Source organism: Aquarana catesbeiana, linkage group LG04 (genome assembly GCF_042186555.1).
Source record: "Aquarana catesbeiana isolate 2022-GZ linkage group LG04, ASM4218655v1, whole genome shotgun sequence".
In the NCBI taxonomy this organism is placed as follows: Eukaryota; Metazoa; Chordata; class Amphibia; order Anura; family Ranidae; genus Aquarana; species Aquarana catesbeiana.
In genome coordinates, this window is record NC_133327.1 from 370,903,300 (window position 1) to 370,925,452 (window position 22,153).

Sequence of the window (22,153 nt, forward strand, 5' to 3'; positions counted from 1 at the left end):
CATAATCTTCTTTCATTTCAAAATAATTCATGTTATGAATTAGACTTCAATCACTCCAGGATGCACCCTATTAAGTCTACAATAACATCATATTTTTCTAATTCCACATTTAACCGTTTATTGGATACTGATGCATTTGAAAATAAATGACACAAAGCTTTTCAAAACTGGGAATAAAATATCTTTTTGGCTTAATGTAGCTATATAATAATGTTTGCCAGGTCTTGGGCTGCCAGCAAAAACTTCTGCCAAGCATCTAGGAGGATAAGATGCAGCCCACGGGGAATTGAAAAGCTTCAGCGGTGCCAGGATGAAGGAACACACAGCACAAACATTCCCCACGTCCTGCTTCTGTAGAATTTCATAGACTGGCCTTTACTTCAGAGACGCATTACTGCTTTCACACAAATAGCACATTCATTATTAAGCTGGCCTAGCAAACTCAAAATGTGTTAACCTTTGAGCTTCAAGATATGGAAGACTATATATACAGTATCTCACAAAAGTGAGTACACCCCTCACCTTTTTTTTAAATATTTTATTATATCTTTTCATGTGATAACACTGAAGAAATTACACTTTGCTACAATGTAAAGTAGTGAGTGTACAGCTTGTATAACAGTGTAAATTTGCTGTCCCCTCAAAATAACTCAATACCTAGCAATTAATGTCTTAACTGCTGGCAACAAAAGTGAGTACACCCCTAAGTGAAAATGTCCAAACTGGGCCCAAAGTGTCAATATTTTGTGTGGCCACCATTGTTTTCCAGCACTGCCTTAAAGGGGTTGTAAAGGCAGAAGGTTTTTTATTCTAATGCATTCTATGTATTAAGATAAAAAACCTTCTGTGTGCAGCAGCCGCCCCAGCCCCCCTAATAATTACCTGTGCCCCCTCTTTGTCCAGCGATGTTGCACAAGTGTCTCTTCTCACCGGGACACCACTCCTCATTGGCTGAAACAGCAGCACGTTGCCATTGGCTCCCACTGCTGTCAATCAAAACCAGCCAATCATGGGAGAGAGGGGGTGGGGCCAGGTCGGGGCTCCGTGTCTGAATGGATACACGGAGCTGTGACTCAGTTTGGGTGCTCCCATAGCAAGCTGCTTGCTGTGGGGGCACTTGATAGGAGGGAGGGGTCAGGCGCTCCGGCGAGGGAGCGAGAAGAGGAGGATCTGGGCTGCTCTGTGTAAATCCACATAACAGAGCAGGTAAGTATAACCTTTTTTTTTAATTTTTAGAGCAAAAACAAGCCTTTACAATCACTTTAACCCTCTTGGGCATGGAGTTCACAATAGCTTCACAGGTTGCCACTGGAGTCCTCTTACACTCCTCCATGATGACATCATGGAGCTGGTGGAAGTTAGAGACCTTGCGCTCCTTCACTTTCCGTTTGAGGATGCACCACAGATGATCAATAGGGTTTAGGTCTGGAGATATGCTAGGCCAGTCCATCACCTTTACCCTCAGCTTCTTTAGCAAGGCAGTGGTTGTCTTGGAGGTGTGTTTGGGGTCGTTATCATGTTGGAATACTGCCCTGCGGCCCAGTCTCCAAAGCGAGGGGATTATGTTCTGCTTCAGTATGTCACAGTACATGTTGGCATTCATGGTTCCCTCAATGAACTGTAGCTCCCCAGTGCCGGCAGTACTCATGCAGCTCCAGACTATGACACTCACACCACCATGCTTGACTGTAGGCAAGACACACTTGTCTTTGTACTCCTCACCTGGTTGCCGCCACACACGCTTGACACCATCTGAACCAAATACAATTATCTTGGTTTCATCAGACCACAGGACATGGTTCCAGTAATCCATGTCCTTAGTCTGCTTGTCTTCAGCAAACTGTTTGCAGGCTTTCTTGTGCATTATTTTTAGAAGAGGCTTCCTTCTGGAACGACCAATTTGATGCAGCGTGTGGCATATGGTCTGAGCACTGACAGGCTGACCCCCAACCCCTTGAACCTCTGCAGCAATACAGCCCTCTCCCGCCGTCGATAAAAGTGATCTCGTGGCAAATCCACCGCAGAGACCACTATTATTGGAAACCGGACCGCCCGTTGAAGAAGAGGATACCAGGGTTATGGCAGCTAGCAAACAGCCGATGTATATCAGTGTGCGGTAGTCCGGAAGTGGTTAATCTGAAAGATCGTGAAGGTTGTACACTTACTTTGTGAAGATTCCCACACATTTACTTCCTTGAATTCTGTGACATGTATTCACTATGTCCTGTTGATAGGCATGCATAGCTCCCAACTGTCCCTGATTTCGAGGGACTGTCCCTCATTTGGAACAAAGTCCCTCTGTCCCTCTTTCCTGCTAATTTCTCCCTCATTTTGGTCTGATCTACACGTATATAGTTCTATATCAAAAGCACTATCAAAAAGTGTTTCCCAGTGCTAAACCTTTCATCCAATTTCTTTTTTGCTGCAGTTGTAAATTCCAAAAGCCAATATAAAGGAATAGCAGTGGTACAAAAAAGCACTTGTGAGTTTAAGCAATCTTTTTTTGTGCAATTCTCCTTTAAAGGGGGGGAGGTGGCAGGGGGTGTGTCCTATGTCTACATACTTTTTTGCTAATAGGTGCCCCTAATTCTTATCTCAGAAAGTTGGGAGGTATGGGCATTGCCGTCATGGAATTCACAGAGCCTGCCTCCCCAACTACAGAGAGGAGCTGTTTGCAGGCAACCTATGTTAGTGGATATAGACACAGCAGCTGCACGGACACAGCCACACATCTAAGTTTGACTGGCATGCAGGGGTGGGTGCACAGAAATCAGGGAGGGTCTTCCTCAGTAGCTAGGTTTTCCAGAGAGTATAAGGTATAAGGTTCTGGCCTGGCTGTCCACAGGTTCTGACAGTGGAGGGCATCCTACTTCTGCCCTATCAGGTGTGGCCTCTCTGAGCTGCTGAAGGAGGAAAGCTGAGGAATTTATACAGAGGAGGTCCTGGGCTGGGGGAGGATTCAGAGGAGGTCCTGGGCTGGGGGGTGCAGAGCAAGGTGCTGGAGTAGGAGGGGTGTGCAGTGGAGGTCTTGGACTAGGACTCGGACACAGGAGGCCATTGACTGGGGGGTGCAGAGGATGCCCTGGACTAGGAAGGGTGTACAACAGAGGCCCTGGACTGGGGGGTGTAGAGGTGCCCTGGAATTGAAAAGTAGGGTTGCTGAAGGACCTGGATTTGGAGAGCAGGGTGCAGAGGAGGCTCTTAAGTTGGGGTAGGCTGTAAAGGAGGCCTTGGACTGGGAAAGGAGTGCAGAGGAGGCCATTGATTAGGAAAAGGTGGTTGGTGTGGCAAAGGCCCCTGGATGGGGGGTACAAGGGAGATACTGGACTGGGTGAGGGGGTGCCTGAAGGTCCCAGATTAGGAGAGAGGGTGTCTGGAGTCCCTGGACTAGGGCAGCAGGTGTCTGGAGGCCCTGGACAATGAAAGGGGGGTCGTGGAGGCGCTCTGCACTAAGAAAGAGGGTGCCTAAAGGACCTTCCAGCTACATGGAGAAAGAGCCTGGATTTATAGGCAGGACTGAGGAAGAGCCTGCCTGGGCCCTGGAGGGTGAGTTCACAACAAAAAAGAGGACATTTATCAATTGTTGTGAGTAATGCTAAACAGGAGCAGAGAGACAGGTCCTGTGATAGATTTATTAAAGGAGAAGTACAGCCAAAGCCTGTTTGGTTGTAGTTCTCCTGTTGATCACATCAACGCAGATTGTTTTGCTCTCCTGTGACCCATTTTCAGCTCACAGCGGGCTTAAGCACACTCTCGGCTGATGTCACAGAGGAAGGGATGGATGTATCCAAATGCACAGTGTCTGCATTCAGATCTGTGCACCCACTTCTATAGGCGATGCTCTCTGGTGGATGCAGATGCAGCAAAAAGTGGCTCAGCATACAGGACCTGTCTCAGTGCCTGTCTGAATGAGCCCCTAGGGGGATTTATCAAAACTAGAGCAGACAGAATTTGAAACAGCTATGCATGGCAACCAATCAACTCATAGCTTTCATCTTTAAAGCTGAACAAGCAGAAAATAGAAGCTAATTGGTTGCCATGCACAGCTGTTCCAGATTCTCACTGCACCAGTTTAGATAAATTCCCCTCACTGTGTTTTACATTTCTTACTCCTGACTACTGCATTCTAAGTACAGCACATTCTTTGTTAAAGTGGTTGTAAAGACAGAAGGTGCATTCTATTCATGAAGGTAAAACACCTTCTGTGTGCAGCAGCCCCCCCCCCCAGCCCCACCTAATTCTTACCTGAGCCGCCAATCGATCCAGCGCTGTCCACGAGAGCCTTTGCTGTCCGGGGACTAGCACTCCTGATTGGCTTTTGGCAGCAGCGGGAGCCACTGGCTCACACTGCTGTCAATCACAGCCAGTGAGACAATTAGAAGACGGAAGGAGCGGAGTCAAGCCATGGCTCTGTGTGTGAACGGACACACAGAGCTGTGGCTCGGGAGCGCGCCTGTTTTGGTGCCCCCCATAGCAAGCTGCTTGCTGTGGGGGCACCAAGAGAGAGGGTAGGGCCAGGGGTTGCCGACAAGGGACCCAAGAAGAGGAGGATCCAAGCTGCTCTGTGCAAAACCACTACACAGAGCAGGTAAGTATAACAGGTTCATTTTTTAGAAAAAAAATCAAAAAACAAGACTTCAATATCACTTTAAGGGTAGCTGTGTGTAGTAAAGGATATGCAGTAGAACAGTTTTGTTTTATTAAATTTAGTATACTGAGGTTTGTACTGTATATGACCCTTTAAGCCCCTCCCACTGTTGATGCAATCTGACCACACCCACAGTTTTGGCGTGGTGCTGCTATATTGCCAAATACCATTTTTCATGGGGGGGAGGGGGGGGGGGGTGTGCAAAAAAATGTCCACCCCTCGGGTGCCAGATGTGCTAGCTACGCCACTGCCTGCATTTGAGCATGAGTACTGTAAATAAGCAATCTGCTATATGTCTACCTATTTTTTTCTTTTATTCACAGCATCTTGCTGTGTTTCCCCATCGTTCAAAAAATTGTGATCAGTGGAAACAGGAAAAACAGAATGATTCAGTACACTAGAGAGTACACAATAAATAATACGATACCACTCTGTTATATCTTAAAAAAATTGTTTCTGTTCCTCAGATAAATTAGATTTCATTAAAAAATACATTTGGCTATAGATTGAAAAAAAGAAAGAAAACATTACCCTAATGAGTAAACACGACATTGCTTATTCTTGATCTGATATGACAAACTGAATTTGGGATCCAGGCAGATTGTCCAAGGCTTTATACTGTCTTCAGACTTCTCCGTCAATCCATTTGTCACTGGTCGAGAACATACAATCTGGAGGACAACAGAATTCCTTTTACTTTCCATCATAGAACACAATTTGAAAGAACACTCCTTATCACAAACACATACACACACACAGGTACTGTCTGGCAGCAGGGTTGTGGATGGTGTGAATGTGTCATCTAAGATTCTCCCCCAACACTTTGTGAGGCTCAAGGGTTTATGGTGGATGTGGAGAAATCATAACAATCCCTGTACTGGGTCCTGAAGCCTGGAGGTTTTGTAGAACTTTCAGTGGGAATAAGCCTCCATTTCTAGGTCCCAGTGTTAATTTTGTTGACAAAAATATTTTCGGCATCATTTTTGTTGCATTTTTTCAGTGGTGAAAACTAAATAAAAATAGAATTCGAATTCAAGTCAATTGACAAAAACTATGATGAAAAACAATTCCAATTTTCATCAACAAATGTAAATGGAACGAAAATGTGAAGGAGGGACGTTTACCCACCTGAAGTTCCGCTTTTCCTCACAGCTCTGCCTGTTAAAGCGGAACTACACTGACTCTGAGCACCACAAACCAAAAACGCTATTTAATTCATTTTTAATATTCAAACCAAACTCACCCATCTACCCCATGTCTCCATGATTTATTATGATGAGAAATCACTTTGAAAAACACCCCCTAGCATTTCTGACCGTGGCCATCTTGAGTAGATGACCACGGGAAGATGATTCATGTAGCATTTACTTCTTGGAATCCATGTGCCCTTAGCTCAAGTATGCACGCAGACAAGGAGAGCGTGCTTAGCGGAGAAAACCTCTCCTCTCTTCCTGAACACTCCTGGGATGTATGACATCACTTGCCTAGGCAAGTGATCTACTTTCCTATCTATTTACTAATGCTAGCAGCATAAGGATTAAAAATAGTCAATGATGATTGAGAGTTCCACTTTAAAGCCCCAGTTCCCTGACAAGCTGTATTGGCTGATAGACGCAGGCTTCTTCTGTTTGCTTGCTGCCTGGGAGTTCTGGAACAATGCCCTACAAACCACATGGTAATTGTTTCTTCTCCCAGCAAGGTAGCAGTGCTTAGCACTGTGTAAAATGATACAGTAGCCTCCCCAGAACAGTTATCTGCCCTGTGCACTCCCTCACTCCCATTTACTTCCCCATCCCCACTACAAGTTATTAGGTTTTTACTCCAGGTGTATATAATGAGTTTAGAAATTCTAGAAAAACGCTTAAATAATGCATTACAATTTAACTAAACCCATTCGATTTTAGTAGATTAAAATGTAACAGAGATTTTAGTCGACTAAAATGTACTGGAGATTTTAGCCAACTAAAATCTCCAGTACATTTTAGTCGGCTAAAATCTCCAGTACATTTTAGTCGGCTAAAATCTCCAGTACATTTTAGTCTACTAAAATCTCTGTTACATTTTAGTTGACTAAAATATGACTAAAAAAAAAAAAAAACAATTCAGATTACTAAAATACGACTTGGTATTTTAGTCAAAAGACTATGACTAAAACTAAAGTCGATATTTAACGTCAAAATTAACACTGCTAGGTCCACATCTTACCTGGTAGATTTATTATGGGTCTCGGCTGTGCAAAGGGCTTTATATACACTATATTACCAAAAATATTGGGACACCTGCCTTTACACGCACATGAATGTTAATGGCATCCCAGTCCTAGTCCATAGGGTTCAACATTGAGTTGGCCCACCCTTTGCAGCTATAACAGCTTCAGCTCTTCTGGGAAGGATGTCCACAGGGTTTAGGAGTGTATTTATGGGAATATTTGACCATTCTTCCAGAAACGCATTTGTGAGGCCAGGCACTGATGTGAAGGCCTGGCTCACAGTCTCTGCTCTAATTCATCCTAAAGGTGTTCTATCATGTTGAGGTCAGGGCTCTGTGCAGGCCAGTCAAGTTCCTCTGCCCCAAATTCGCTCATCCCTGTCTTTATGGACCTTGTTTGTGCACTGGTGTGCAGTCATGTTGGAACAGGAAGGGGCCACACCCAAACTGTTTCCACAAAGTTGCGAGCATGAAATTGTCCAAAATGTCTTGGTATGCTGAGGCCTTAAGGGGCCAAGCCCAACCCCTGAAACACAACCCCACACCATAATCCTCCCTCCAACAAATAATTGGGGTAGAGGAACTTGCCTGCCCTGCACAAAGTCCTGACCTCAACCCGAACACCTTTGGAATGAAGTAGAGCAAAGACTGCGAGCCAGGCCTTCTCGTCCAACAGCAGTGCCTGACCCCACAAATGCACTTCTGGAAGAATGGTCAAACATTCCTATAGACACACTCCTAAACCTTGTGGACAGCCCTCCCAGAAGAGTTGAAGCTGTTATAGCTGCAAAGGGTGGGCCAACTCAATATTGAACCCTACGAACGAAGACTGGGATGACATTAAAGTTCATGTGCGTGTAAAGGCGGGCATCCCAATATTTTTGGTAATATAGTGTGAGGTATATACTGATGTATAGGACTGTTATGTCATATCTGTTGCATACCTTATATGCTTTTCACACAGGGTGCTGTAGTGATTTTGTGGATGGCACCACCATGCAGTCCTAGAAAAATACAGATCTCCACCAGGACACCGTGGTATAGTAATAAACTTGTAATTTAGTCACATAAAGCCAAAGGCATCACAAGCTGACATTTAGTGATATTTGTAGGATCTTGTGATGCCTGTTGCTTCATGTGAATAAAGGAGAAGATTATCACTATACCATGGTTTGCTGGTAAAGATACTTATTTTCCTATGATTCTCAAGGTTCTCTCAATCTTTCTCTGCTGTTGGAGTCTGCTGCAGTGCAAAAAGGCTGAGTGCTGGCAAAATACTAAAAAGGTGCAGGTGCTGCCTGGTTGTTTTTGGGAGTCTATTTGGGTGCACCCTGTTAGTAAGGACATTACCTGAATTTAGTTAGTAGCTTGGATGAGCAGATGTTTTGTTTTATGATATGGACTTGCTGTACAAAGCCCTCCTGCATTGAAACTGTGTTTGTTTATTGGATTGCTAAGCCAGTTAGATACGAATAAAGCCTTTGACCAACCCTGGTTACATTCAGTGTGCGACTAGGGTCAGTGGTTCTGGCTGCAGCTAATCGGCTAATTTGCATGCACCCATAGCACAGAGCGTTGCTATGTCCAGAGGCAGCACTTAGCTGCCTTTGAATGCAGCAAACTATATGCCCCAGTTACCCGTGTGAATGTAGCCTTATGCCGCGTACACACGGTCGGACTTTTCGTCTACAAAAGTCCGACGGACGCTGACGGACAAAATACGGCTGACAATCCGATCATGTGTGGGCTTCATTGGACCTTCAGCGGGCTTTTCCAGTTGAAAGTCTGACGGACTTTAGATTTGGAACATGCTTCAAATCTTTACGTCGTAACTACGCCGGACCCAGAAATCCGCTCGTCTGTATGCTAGTCCAACGGACAAAAACCCACGCTAGGGCAGCTATTGGCTACTGGCTATCAACTTCCTTATTTTAGTCCGGTGTACGTCATCACGTACGAATCCATCGGACTTTTGTGTGATCGTATGTAGGCAAGTCCGTTTGTTAGAAAGTCTGCCGCAAGTCCGCCAAAAGTCCGCCAAAAGTCCGTTGAAAGTCTGTCGGACAGGCTGTCGGACTTTTGTAGACGAAAAGTCCGACCGTGTGTACGTGGCATTAGGCCCCTTTCACACAGGATGTCCGATCGGGTCCTTCTGTCTGTTTTTCAGGTGGACCAGATTAGACCCCCTATTCTCCTCTATGGGCAGTTGGACGTAAATATCTGTTTACACCCGGCCACCTCCGATCCAGTAAAAAACAAACAGAAGGGGATCTGTTCCCCTCCATCTGACCGGATCGGATCAGAGGGCTGTTGGGTGTAAACGGACAGCCAGTCCATTTACATCTGGCTGCTGATAGAGCAGAGCAAGTAGTGGAAAGTGGAAAAATCAGTGGAAAGATCCCCTGTTAAGAAAAACGAGATCAGGCCCACATGGCATTTGTTATATTGTATATACAACACAAATAGTAAGCAAAATGAAAGACAAACTGACAGATTAAACCTAACAAAGTCCAAACTAAATATGCTGCAATCACCTTTGAAATCAGAAAGAAAAATAGGAAAAATATATTCCTTGCTCAGGTTTTACGGACTTTCTAATCAGCTCTGAGTACCTGACCTGAATTCTAGAGATGGCTGCTGTATGTAACATCTACAGAGGACAGCCTTCCTTTTTGATGCTCTGTTTGTTCTTTGTTAGCTCCAAGTGAATCAGTAATCAGCAAAATAAGGCAATTTTAGAAAAAGAAATATCTATAATCTGACTGCCATTAGCATCATTTACACATTTTTTGGCAAATGTGGCTTTATATTTTACTTATTTTCAACACAATTTGAACCTACCTGTGGTTTTGAGATGTACTTTAGAAAGCGTGTTGCTTCTTCTTCAAGTGAATGTGAAGGGCCAGCCCAGGGCTGAAGATCAATTTGCCATCGTACTGGCTATGACAGAAATCACAAAATATTAATCACAGGGAGAATAAAAAAAAATTAAAGATTTACAGTATATTTTGGGGAATATTTATAAATAAGTGAATGTGACATTTGACAAATATTCACGTGCCATAAATCATGCCCTGCGTATTAGAACACATGCAGAAGAAAGATTCACCTGCAGTGAATGTATGCAAAGTGTAACTACTATATTAATATTATTTAGCCACGATAAAAGTCCCACTCTTGGCACCAACAAACATTACCCCTGCAGTGGGGCACCCCCACAATGTAAGGGTAAAATGTTTGTGAATTCTAGGCGTAGAGAAAAAATCTGCAGTGCTTACCTTGTTCCTGCCTCCAGCAGGCTTCCTCCTGGTCCCCTGAAGCTGCTTCTCTTTGGCATTCTGGCTTGCGGTCACAATCTGACCTCCTCACATACAATGCAGGACCAATAGTTCTACATTGTACCTGAGGACAACAAGGGCCTACAAACAACCTGGAGCGTCAGAGAGAAAAGGTGAGCTCCTGGAGCCTGCCAAAGCGAGGAGTAAAATAACTGTTGCAGTGTATTCTTTTGCCCGTGCACTTAAAATGGTTGTAAACCTCAGACATGAAATATGAGCAAAGCATATCCCAATATAGTTTGTACTTGTCTCAACTAAGAGCACTAAGTGTGATTTCTGTCTGATGCTTTATTCCTCTGCTATCAACATAAGTCGCTTCTGACAAGTTTTCCTGACACCAAGAGAAAAAATATGAAAGGAGAGGGCGTTCCAGCACACAGCCTGTGAGTGATAGTCTCAGCTCTGTTCCTGTGTCCTGCGTGAAGGGGGGGTGTTCCTTTCCTTCAATCAGCTCTCAGAGCTCACCTCACTGAGCTCTACAGTGTGCAATTTAAAGCGGACCTTGGTCATTTTTTCAACTTTCATCTATTAAATCTTCTGCACTTGTTTTAACTTTGGATAGTAAAACATTTTTTTCTGCCAGTAAATACCTTATACAGCCCACTTCCTGTTTCTTGACTGGTCATTAGCCTAGGCTTATGACATCATGCACAGCTCTTTCTCTCACTCTTGTGAGAGTTTGCCAGAAAGGGAGGGGGGATGAGTCATAAGAGGGCCAATGAAAGCTGCAGGGCTACAGAGCTGGAGGTGTGCCTCTGTGTATCTGTGTAAATCCAGGAAGTGATAGGCAGCAGCTTCAGCTGCCCACAGTTAAAATGGCTGCAGCCAGACGTAGTGGCAGGAGATTTCTGCAGGATATTTGGCAAGTACAGATTCTTTTGTATATATAAAATAATATGCAAAGTGGTTGGAGGTAAGCTTTAGAATGGCAACAATGTTTTTATTACAAATGATGTGAGCAGACTGCAGTTGCTCTTTAAGCTCTCTGCTTTCTGGAAGCTCAGACAAGTTTTATAAATCCTGGACTTTGAACAGATGTAGATGTAGCGCTACCCTCGAAAGAGCCACTTAAGTATATTTGGATCCGTACTCTGCCTCTCAACCCCAAGAACAATCCCGACCCCTCTGGCACACCTAATATGCACTATTAGTGCAAAACACAGCAGTAGAAAAGAAACACAACTGTGGTAAAACAGAAGGTATGTTTACTGATAAGATAAAAGCATTTAAGGGTGAGCAACATGAACTTTTACAGTTTAGAATGGTATCCCTTATAGGAACGTAATCAATAATCAAATGGCAATCACATACCACATATTGAACATTTAACAGTAAGCACATTCAATGCCTATGTGAACAGGCTACAGGAGAGCAGAGGAATGGCTCTTATGAGTGTCCCCTCTTTACTGCTCCTCTGCACATAAATGCAGAACAGTAGAAAAACAAGTACAACTTTTAGCAAACAGGAACTGTATTACAATTCAACCTGCTCTTAAAGAAAGTTCTTGGTCAACTGCAGCTCTATGAGCTTCAGTGAAACAAATCCCTGAAGTGGGGAGGGAGGTGAAAGTAGTCCTGTGCTGTTTGGCAATCCAGTTAATCCTCAGCTAGCTTTTAGGTGTTTAATTGCATGCAAGAAATATTGAATGGTAAGGCAAAGTAACTGATCCAATAGGCTGTGTATAACCAGCAGACAATCTTCCTGTGTAAATCAAAACTGTAACTGAATTCACAGTGATCACTGACTAAAAGATGTTACATTCTGTGGAACTACAAGCATCAGCAGAACAATGGATGGCAAAGATATGCTGATACAGATCCTTGAACTAAAGATGGTAATGAGTGCAAGAGACAATGATGTCTATATACAGTGTCCATAACACTAGGCTATTGCCAGCTCACCGCACTGGAACAGGAGATGATGATGATGAATCTGGTGGTTTATGATGATCCCTCAGGAATGTGGCTCAAGGAATGACATCCGGCCTCCGCCACACCGCACCACAGCTCACACAGATCTGATATCTTTGCAGGATGGATGGAACAAGAGCGGCCTCCAGGCTGCCACTGGACAGTGAAGGGGAACTGTCCGCAGGTGTCCCTCCAGATATCTGCTGGGTAACTCTGCCAGAGCAGGCCACGACTCACAGCTCACCCTGTCATAGATTCCGTGCATGCAGATCCACGCTGGTCCCAAGAGAGATATCTAGGCCTAGACCAGCCTTTTTATATCCTCTCCCAGCAGTCTGTTCTTCTCTTGCTCAACAGCCTGGAAGTCGTAGTCCTAAAACAGTGCAATCTCAATGTGAAACTTGAGTCCTGGAACTACAATTCCCTGTATGCTTTGCTTCCTGGTGTTATTCACTCTGCTGGCAGGATGTGATGACAAAGGCTTTGCTGCCATTAGAGGGAAACAGTTTCACTGCAGCAATGTTGCAAAATGTCTTCTGATACTGCAGGTAAGATAGCTGGCTCCTGGCTACATCCTCCCCCCAATAAAGAACCTTTGGCCCCCAAAGGAAAGAACGGTCCATGACCTGTTACATGCTTTTGTCATACAGTAGGGAGGAAACAGGTTGTTGCACACAGGAAACCAGACAAGGTAAATTTGCATTAGAACTTGGCAGAGGAACCTCCCACCAACTATCATAGAAAGGAAGGTTGCTTCGCCTACAGACCACTTTGATTGGAACAGCCCAACTGTGCGTGGGGGGTGTGTGAGTTGGGGTCGCCCTCCACCAAATCAGCGGTGGAAAGATGGGGTGCTTCTAGAGTCTGTTTGGAAGTGAGAATGATCTCCTTTCACCCAAAGCGTCATAGATGAGTCTCTTGGGGGTGAATAATTATTCTGGCTACATAGAGAAGTGAACGTTGCAGATAAACAGGTACAACTAATGTAGGATAAATTTGTTTCATCTCCGTGTATCACCTGAGTCCAGTCACTTCACTGGGAATATGTAAGGGTTTACAACCACTTTAATGAGCATTTAAACCTTAAAATAGTTGTAGACCATACTGTTCGCAAACATGCACAAGTATTCTGCTTACATTTACTGTTAGCATAATTTATGCATTGTAATGAAACATCTGCTTTATTGCGTTTTATGTCATTTTTCTCAGCAGTCATATGACTACACTTTTCCTCTCTCCCTGTTTCAAGGTCAAGGTTGATACATGAAGAAGCTGCATCTCAGGAAGTCTCAGGCCTTTTGCAGACCAACCTGAAGAATACAATGCTGATTTCCAGTCTCCCTCCTGCTGCTGCTATCAGTCCAATACTGCTGGGTGTGGGACATGGGCTGGCAACTGGGAGCTTTCAGGCATAATGTGTATTAGCACAGCTGCTTGTAGTGCCCCAGCAGAAGTGTGCATATGAGGGTGACAACGCCAATGCTACACTGGGAGCCTGTGGTAGGTGTTGTCACAAGAATCTCAAAGATAATTATATGCATTTATTTTTTGTTAGGGTCCTGTAAAGCATTGCACTCAGCAGATCATGGGTTTAGCTGTCTGTCCGTATCTCTGACAGGAAGCTCAATGAAATACCTAGAGTGATTAAAGTAGTTCATTGAGTATATCCAGCTGACAACTTCAAAGGCTGTCGTGATTTGTAGTTTTCCCATTCACAGAACACTGTGAATGAATGAGGTGGTCGGGCAGCGAGCGCCATTAAATTGTGATGGTGAGCTGGGGGAGAAGACCCCCTCTACTACCAAATATAAATAAATAGCGCAAATACACCAAAATACTATCAGAAAACTCCTAGTTGGGGTCCTCCATGTCGGCCTGGAAGTCAGGATACACCATACACTGGGCATATGCCCCCAGCACTACAGAAATGAGCATTCTGCCAGGCTCAAAACCCATGCATACACAGTGTGCTTTCTTTTAATGAGCTCAGCTGATACAATATGCAACAGAGGAAGATGGAGCTTAATGGGCATACATAGTTTTTGAAACCAGCAGAGCACTTTGGTGGTGTTGGGGGCACATGCCCAATGTACAGCATGCCATGGCATCATCGTAGTTATGGTCACTCATTTTTCTGACAGGCTTGGAAGAGGCTGTGCATGGCCTACCACTATGACATTTAAAATAAATCTACTGGGGAGGCTTGAATGCATGGGAACTTTTTATTGGAAAGGCAAACGTAGCCTTTTAAAAATCATATGTAACCACCTTATGGGTAATTTATGTATTTCAGATTTTGAAATGTATCACCAAGTACAGGTAATAATATATCACTTCTGAAATGACTTCATATCACAGTTAAAGGTGTGACATTCTTAATAGGCTGAAGTGATAAGGGATATCTTGAAAGCACAAGGTGTGCTACAAAACAGTGTAAGGAGAAAACAGAAGCAAAGGTTCTAGTATATTAATATTATACAGGATTTATATAGTGCCAACAGTTTGTGCAGTGCTTTACAACATTAGGGCAGACAGTACAATTACAATGCAATTTAATACAGGAGGAATCAGAGGGCCCTGCTCGTTAGAGCTTACAATCTAGCATTGGAGAAAGATAACGTACACCACACAGGTGACAGGGTATTTGTAAACTCCTTCTCTTCTGTGTCATGGTTCTTCAATAAACATCGGCAGTCTATATGGCATATAACAACAGAGAATAGGGATATCTCAAACCACCCTATCATCCAAGACCTCCTATAGGTAGAAAGGCAGGGGGGCGGGAGAGGAAGGGGGGGTGGGGAGGGAGAGGGGAATGGCAACCCAGCAGGATCATGGCTTCACAGGAAACCCAAGAGGAGGAAGGGGGGTGGAGGGAAAGAGGAAGGAACTGGATACCACCACCCATAAGGCACAACGGAAACCACGAGGGGCAGCCATAACCCTAGGGAGAGGGGGCCCAAATATGACGAAGTAACACAGGCTCCCAGGTCAACACACGAATACCCAGTAATCATTTATACAGTAATGTGCCTAGCCTCTGACCACGATGCTCAGGTTTTATCAAATTTTTGTGGACAGTTACGCCCCATATACGTAAGCGTATATAAAAGGTAGCACATTGTTTATCAGGGCCTTCCAAGCCGAAGGCATAGGGGGGTCAGGGAGCTTCCACCTTGATAAAATAACCTTCCTGGCGTAGTAAGCAGCATAAAATACAAACAACTTAGTATGTTTAGTAGTAGCCAGATTATCAGTGATACCCAGAAGGAATGTTAGCGGATCCATGTCCAGGTGAAGCCCAGCCACCTTGTTAATGTCAGCTACCACTACTCGCCAATAGGTCTGGAGGAGAGAGCACGACCACACCATGTAAATAAAGGTCCCCACCGACTGCCTGCACTTCGGACATGTGTCCCTCGTCCCTGGGTAGATAATCGACAGCCTGTGGGGAGTATAGTACAAAGCAATCCCTGGCAGATATCATAATTGGGATGCATTATTGCAACCCCTCAGTCCAATCCTCCTCCGTCAAGGCAGGGACATCCCGCTGCCACACATTAAACAATCTAAGCATTTTAGAGGTGTCTCTGCAGGTGAGTTTGAGATAAATGGAGGACAGCGGACGATCAATATTGTTAGTCGTGAGGAGGGATTCGACCGAGTGGGCAGTAAGAACCACCCCATCGAGGAATTGTGCCCGGGCAGCATGTCTGAGCTGCAAGTACCTGAAGAACATCCACACAGGAAATTTAAATTTACGTTTCATCTCAACAAACAACGTCCCTCAGGTAGAATATGACGCAGCGTCCGAATCTCATATCTAGCCCAGATCTGTGGATCCGGAACAGATCGGAAATGCAGTAAAGTAGGGTTGCCCCACAACGGGGTATGCGGAGAGACAGTGCCAGGGTCTTGTAGATGCAGGGCAACTTGTTTCCAGACTGCAATCATCTCCTTCATGGGGGTAGTGGCTTGGGGGCTATATCTCGGGCCTCTGTATACTAGATTACTAAGTTCTGAGTAAGATTCTAGGAGCGCCGCCTCCAAATTCACCGCCGGATTGGATATGTCTTGGGCAAACCACCACCTAACAGTAACCAGCGCCGCCGCCCAATAATATTTCTTAAAGTTAGGCAGAGATAGTCCACCCTCCGTCAAGGAAAGCTGCAGTGTAGTTTTAGCCACTCTAGGGGTCGAGCCCGCGCAAACAAAGGAGGTGATGGGCTGATCTAATTTAATAAAAAAGGCATTAGGGATAGGGATTGGGGTGGGACGGAAGGCATAGAGGAACTTCGGTAGAAAGGACATTTTAATTAGATTTACTCTCCCTACTGGAGTCAGTGGCAGAGCTTTCCACACCGAACAGAGGCATCCAGAGAAGAAACAACCTCAGTGGCCCCCCTAACAGTCGAACCAGCAATAACTGTATGAAGCCGCCTCGGGTTGATATCCGTGCCTTTACCTGGCATAAGCCCGGATTGGTCACCCTGGATCAAGGACAGGATGACTTTATTTGAGGCGGGTCGCCAAAATCTTTGCAAGGATCTTTGCGTCCACATTGAGGAGTGAAATGGGTCTATACAAAAAGCAGAGTTCTGGATCCTTGTCAGGCTTAGGCACCACCACAATAATAGCCCTAGACAATAGGAGGGCAGGGAGGAAGAGTCAAATAAGGCAGAAAGGACCTCTAAGAGTCTACTGGCCAGAGTTTCCACATGGGTTTTATAAAATTCCGCAGGAAAGCCATCATCCCCCGGTGTCTTCCCTGATTGTAAGGAACTGAAGCTCCTTTAGGGTGAGTGGATCGTCAAACACCCGGCGTGCCTCCTCTGAAAGCGACGGAAGGTGAATACCATCCACGAAATCATGTAATTCAGTCACCTAATATTCAACTCTATAGGAGTAGTGAGCCTTGTAAAAGGAGGCAAAGTGACCATTGATATCTCTGGGATCAGACAGCAGATTTCCAGTGGCGTCTTTAATATTGGCAATACTTGTCGTTGTCGACTGCACTTTGGACAACCACGTCAGAAGGCAGCCGGTCCGCTCACCCTACTCAGAAACACATTGCGACTGGTTTAGCAACAACTTCTTAGTGGCCACAACACAGAGCAGCATCCCCTCCCGCAGGGCACATCGCAAGTCTCCACGTGTGATCTCATCTCTATCTGCACTGTACGGGGATTCCAAGGAGGTGGCCCTCTGCTCAGCCAGGGTCGGGTCTGCCCCAGCCCTCCTCCGGGTGTGGCTTATGGCCGATTGGTAATGGCCCTGAGCATGGACCTTGAAGGCCTCCCAGCTAGAGGCCGGATCCGTGGCAGGCGGGTTAGCCTCCCAATACTCCAGCAAGTCCGAGATCCAGAAACGGGATAGGCGCCACAGGCAGTCAGCGGGGGCAGGACTCACATTGAGGTGTAACAAGATGGGCACGTGGTCAGATATGCTTCTTGGCAGTATAGAAACTTCTTGTACCTTAGCTAATACAGGGCCGCTGACATAAACAAGGTCAATGCGGGACATGGCCGCATACATGGCAGATTGACATGTATAGCTCCTTAAGAGGGGATTTTTCCAACGCCAGACATCTGTAAGATCGAATGTAGAAGCCCATCTCGAGAGTGGGGATTCCACAGCCGTTCCCAGAGTCAACCTATCCAATTTAGAACAGGAGGGCATGTTAAAATCCCCTGCCAAAACCACATTATCAGTAGAAGTATAGGCACATTTCCAACAACAGCAAGAAGAATCACAAACCTTTCCTCGGGGTCCAGATGCAAATCCACCAGTACAAAAGATAGAGATTTATCAGCCAGCAAACTCACTCCCCTGGCATAGGAGGAGTAAGTGGCATGGTAATAATGACCGACCCAGGGATTTTAAGGCCCAGGACCCGGCTACCAGTGAGGTGGGTTTCCTGCAATAAGCAAATATCTGGGCAGTATGTTTTAAGGAAATTAAACACCAGGGAGCATTTAATCACCACCTTCATTGCTGGTGCTGTGTGTTTTTTGTGGGTGATCCTTGTGGTTACATGGTGGCCCTTCGTGGGTGCCTGCCTGTCCATCCAGCGAGGAGGTTACACTTCAGCTCCATCCATCAGGGATCTTTTGATCGATCCATTTGATTGTTTGTATATTGTACATTGACTATTGTAAGTATTCTAAAACAGCCTGTATGGTACTTTGATATATAAACATTGTTTTAATACGCTTAGTTATACTATGATATCTAGTGATCATCTATATTTGTATTGTAGAAGAGAAAATTACTCAGTGTCTCCCCTGAAAAAGGAGAATAACTCTGAAAGATGTTGGGATGCATCAAAAAAACTCATGTGGACTGACCACATTATATATCTCATTATATCTCATCTCATCATTATATATATCTGGCAGTACCTGGGGTTTATTTGATACAAATCGGGTATTGGTCAAATGATGGTTTGAATAATGTACATGTGCAATCATTGTCATTGTATACATTGTTACATTGTCTTTTTTACTATTAGGGTCTATGTGTCCCTCCTCTATTTTTTATATGTATTTGTACTAATAAAAGTGGCAGATGAAGGCTGATGAAGGAGGCGTGGTTAAGCTTCCGAAACGCGTCCCGATTGGCTCACACAGTGGTTGGACTGACAGCTCCTCTCACTACTACCAATGGGAATAAGTATCTTTCAATACCTCTTTTTTACCTGGTATATGACATTTTATCACTATAGGATGGGCACAGTGTCAGCACTGTAGTGTTTTTTGGTTATGTCTCTGAAGCTTGTTTAAAGTTTGCTGCACAACATTTAGACAAGCCTGTGAAATACTGGGAGAATATAGTCTGGTCAGATGAGACCAAAATTGGACTCTTCGGATACCATAATACACACCATGTTTGGAGGTCAAATGGCACTGCACATCACCCCAAAAACACCATACCAACAGTGAAGTTTGGAGGTGGGAACATCATGGTGTGGGGTTGTTTTTCAGCATAAGGTACTGGTAAACTTCATGCCATTGAAGGAAGGATGAAAGGAAAAATGTACCAAGACATTTTTGATAAAAATCTGCTGCTATCTACAAGGATGATGAAGATGAAATGAGGGTGGACATTTCAGCAAGACAATGATCCCAAACACAAAGCCAAGGAAAATCTCAAGTGGGACTTCCCTGTCTGACCACTCTCTTGCTTGAGTGGCCATGGCAAGGATATCCAGTTGTGGTCTCTTTGCTAAAATTCTGCAAGCTTCTCCCTGTTCCATGAGTAATGTGATATACTGACTATAAAGTTTTGCCTTTATACTTACATTAAAGTGTATGTTTTTTAGTTTTGAATAGAATGGTGAGGGGTTAGAATCCCTGTCAGGTTTTATTACTGTTTTTGTATTTACTAGGGAAACTCAATCTCTGGATTTGTCCTAATAATTAAGAATGAGCTTAATGTTTGTAAATATAGAATTATACCTGCGCTTGGTGAACAAAAAACAGAAGCTGAACACTATAACCCAGATATTGGGCACAAAAATGTAATTAAAAATATAAAGTGCAGCGCTAAAATTAAATTTAAAGTGGGGGTCCACCTATCTATCGTTTTTTTTTTTTTTTGAGTTCATTCACAAACTTTTCTTCTCAGCATTACATACTCACATATTGTGTGTAATATGTCTGCCTGTGTCAGATTTCGTCGGAAAGAATAACTTATATTATTCACTGCAGGCGGTTTCCATCTTCATTGTGGGCATTTGAAGCCCACAAGCATTTATTTCCTGGATGCGGTGAATGCTGTGCTCCCAGCATTCACCGCTTGTTCCCGCACATGCTCAGTGGCATCCTGGGAAGCCTGAGACTAGCTCCCAGGAGTCTGGGAGAGGCTAGAAACACGCCTACTCCCACGGGAGGAGAACCAGGAAGTGCAAAGAAGAATAGAAAAATAAAAGGTAATTGCGGCGATTTAAATTTTTTTAAAAGGCATGTCAGCATCTAGGCAAGGAAGAGAATACATACAGATATTGTTCAAAATTTGGGTGGAACCCCGCTTTAACAATTCACAATGACACAATGCATATAGCATGCGATAAACATAAAGTGCATACGTGCAATGAAACAATATATGGTGCCAACTATGACTGATGCAGTATCAATAGAACTGTAAAAAAAAAAATGAATGAAATTCACGTATAAATAGCACAATGCATATTAAGCATATAATGAACTGTAAACTGCAAACATGCAATAGCACCAATGTGCAATAATAAATGACAATACAAAAAAATTAAACGAAAAGTTCATATACGACTGATATTCAGTAGCTGATATTCAGTAAAGTAGATCCCATATAGGTGTAAAGCGTTGATCAGGTACTTGGCAGTGTGATACCCATCACCATAGTAGGATTAAAGGCTTACCAGAAACCTGCGACCACCCTTATTCAGGGGGGTCACAAAGCGCTTTGTTGGATCAAAGATAGGCCTTTGGCCTATGTTTGTCCGATCCCAAAAGTAAGCTGTCATTGCTGAGACCATGAGCTGCATTCTGGTGACAATGCTGACTAGTAGCGATTAGCTGGGGTGAATGAGCTGCGGCCAGGGGATTCCTTGCCCCGCAGCTGCATGTACACAAAGGGGGAGGGGTGCTTGTGACACCATTGACCTAATATGGCCACATAGCCAAATTGGGGGGGATTTATTAGAACTGGAGGACTCGGAATCTGGTGCAGCCGTGTATGGTAGCCAATCAGCTTCTAACTTCAGCTTGTTCAATTAAGCTTTGACAAAAAAAAACCTGGAAGCTAATTGGTTTCTATGCAGAACTGCACCAGATTTTGCATTCTCCAGTTTTAGTAAATCAACCCCATTAGGAAAATGGCATAGACCAATAATAGGTTAAGGATGTCACAAGTGTTCCTGCTCCTTTGTGTACATGCAGTGGAGGGAAGGGGAGGTCTGTGACACCATTAACCCAATAAAGCCAATTGGTCAATGTCAATGTCACAAGCATCCCCACCTCTTTGTGTACATGCAGCTGTGGGAAGGGCAATCATCTCATAGGACCAGCAATGACAGCTAAATTTTGGTTTCAGACCGTAACCATTGTCATTAGGACCAAAAGTGAAATTTTTTAGTTGTTATTGAAACAGAAATAGAGAGTAAGTGTTCCAATAGGGACACTTGTTGTGATGACAACAGTCTAAATTTCCTCCCACTGACACCAATGATGGAGCACTATTCCTCCCACTAATACCAGCAAAGGGACACTGTTCCTCTAAATGACACCGATGATGGGATACTATTCCTCCCACTGATATCAACAATGTGACACTGTTCCTCCAAATGACACCAATGATGAGGCACTATTCTTCCCACCGACACCAATGATGGGGCACTATTCCTTCCACAGAAACCAACAATGGGGCACGATTCCTCATATGGGAATAAACCATGGCACATGGTTTACTCCCACTGGCCACAGTCTGCGCGGAAGGACAGTAAAAATGGCCCTTTGCTTAGAAAGTTTAAAGACCCCTGGTCTACAGCATAGGAAATTATATGGAATTTCCCCAAGAGAGAAAAGGCTGTAAAAACAAAAAACAATAAAACTGGGGTTCCCTACTTAATGTAACACTTAAAAACAATTGGTTATACATATAATTTAATGAATAAGGTAATAAAAAGAATATTTGTTTACTTTAGCCATCCAATCTTGTGCAAGCAAAAAAATCCTTTTTTTTTACTTTAGCTATACTTTAATGTTTTGAAAGTTTTGACTTTAGATACACTTTAATGTTACCTTATATATGTTGAAGTGCTGTGTTCTACTATATAAAGTTTACAGGGCACGCTTGTAGATTTATTAAACGAATATTCTTTTTTCAGAGGTGTTACAGAAGCCCTGAGTCACATTTATCTCAATTATGACTCTTCTCAGCCCCAGGCAGACACCTAATGTCTATAACATGGATTCACGTCTTGCTTGTCATTCAGCTCTTGTTCACTTAATGTATTTACCCAGAAGCAAGAAAGTTTATACTAAGACTGAATTTCAGAAAGCACATTTTC

General features: G+C 44.0%; 1 protein-coding gene across 1 annotated transcript in view; it reads right to left on the bottom strand.

Annotated features, from left to right (window-relative positions):
- METTL24 (methyltransferase like 24) overlaps nt 1-22,153 on the bottom strand; it is an 82,195-nt gene that overhangs the window by 30,677 nt on the left and 29,365 nt on the right. Inside the window, exons 2-3 of the mRNA XM_073627068.1 lie at nt 9,698-9,796; nt 5,180-5,319 (exon numbers count right to left, since the gene is read on the bottom strand). Of these exons, the coding sequence (XP_073483169.1) occupies nt 5,180-5,319; nt 9,698-9,796 (239 nt within the window). The remainder of the gene's footprint in view (nt 1-5,179; nt 5,320-9,697; nt 9,797-22,153) is intronic.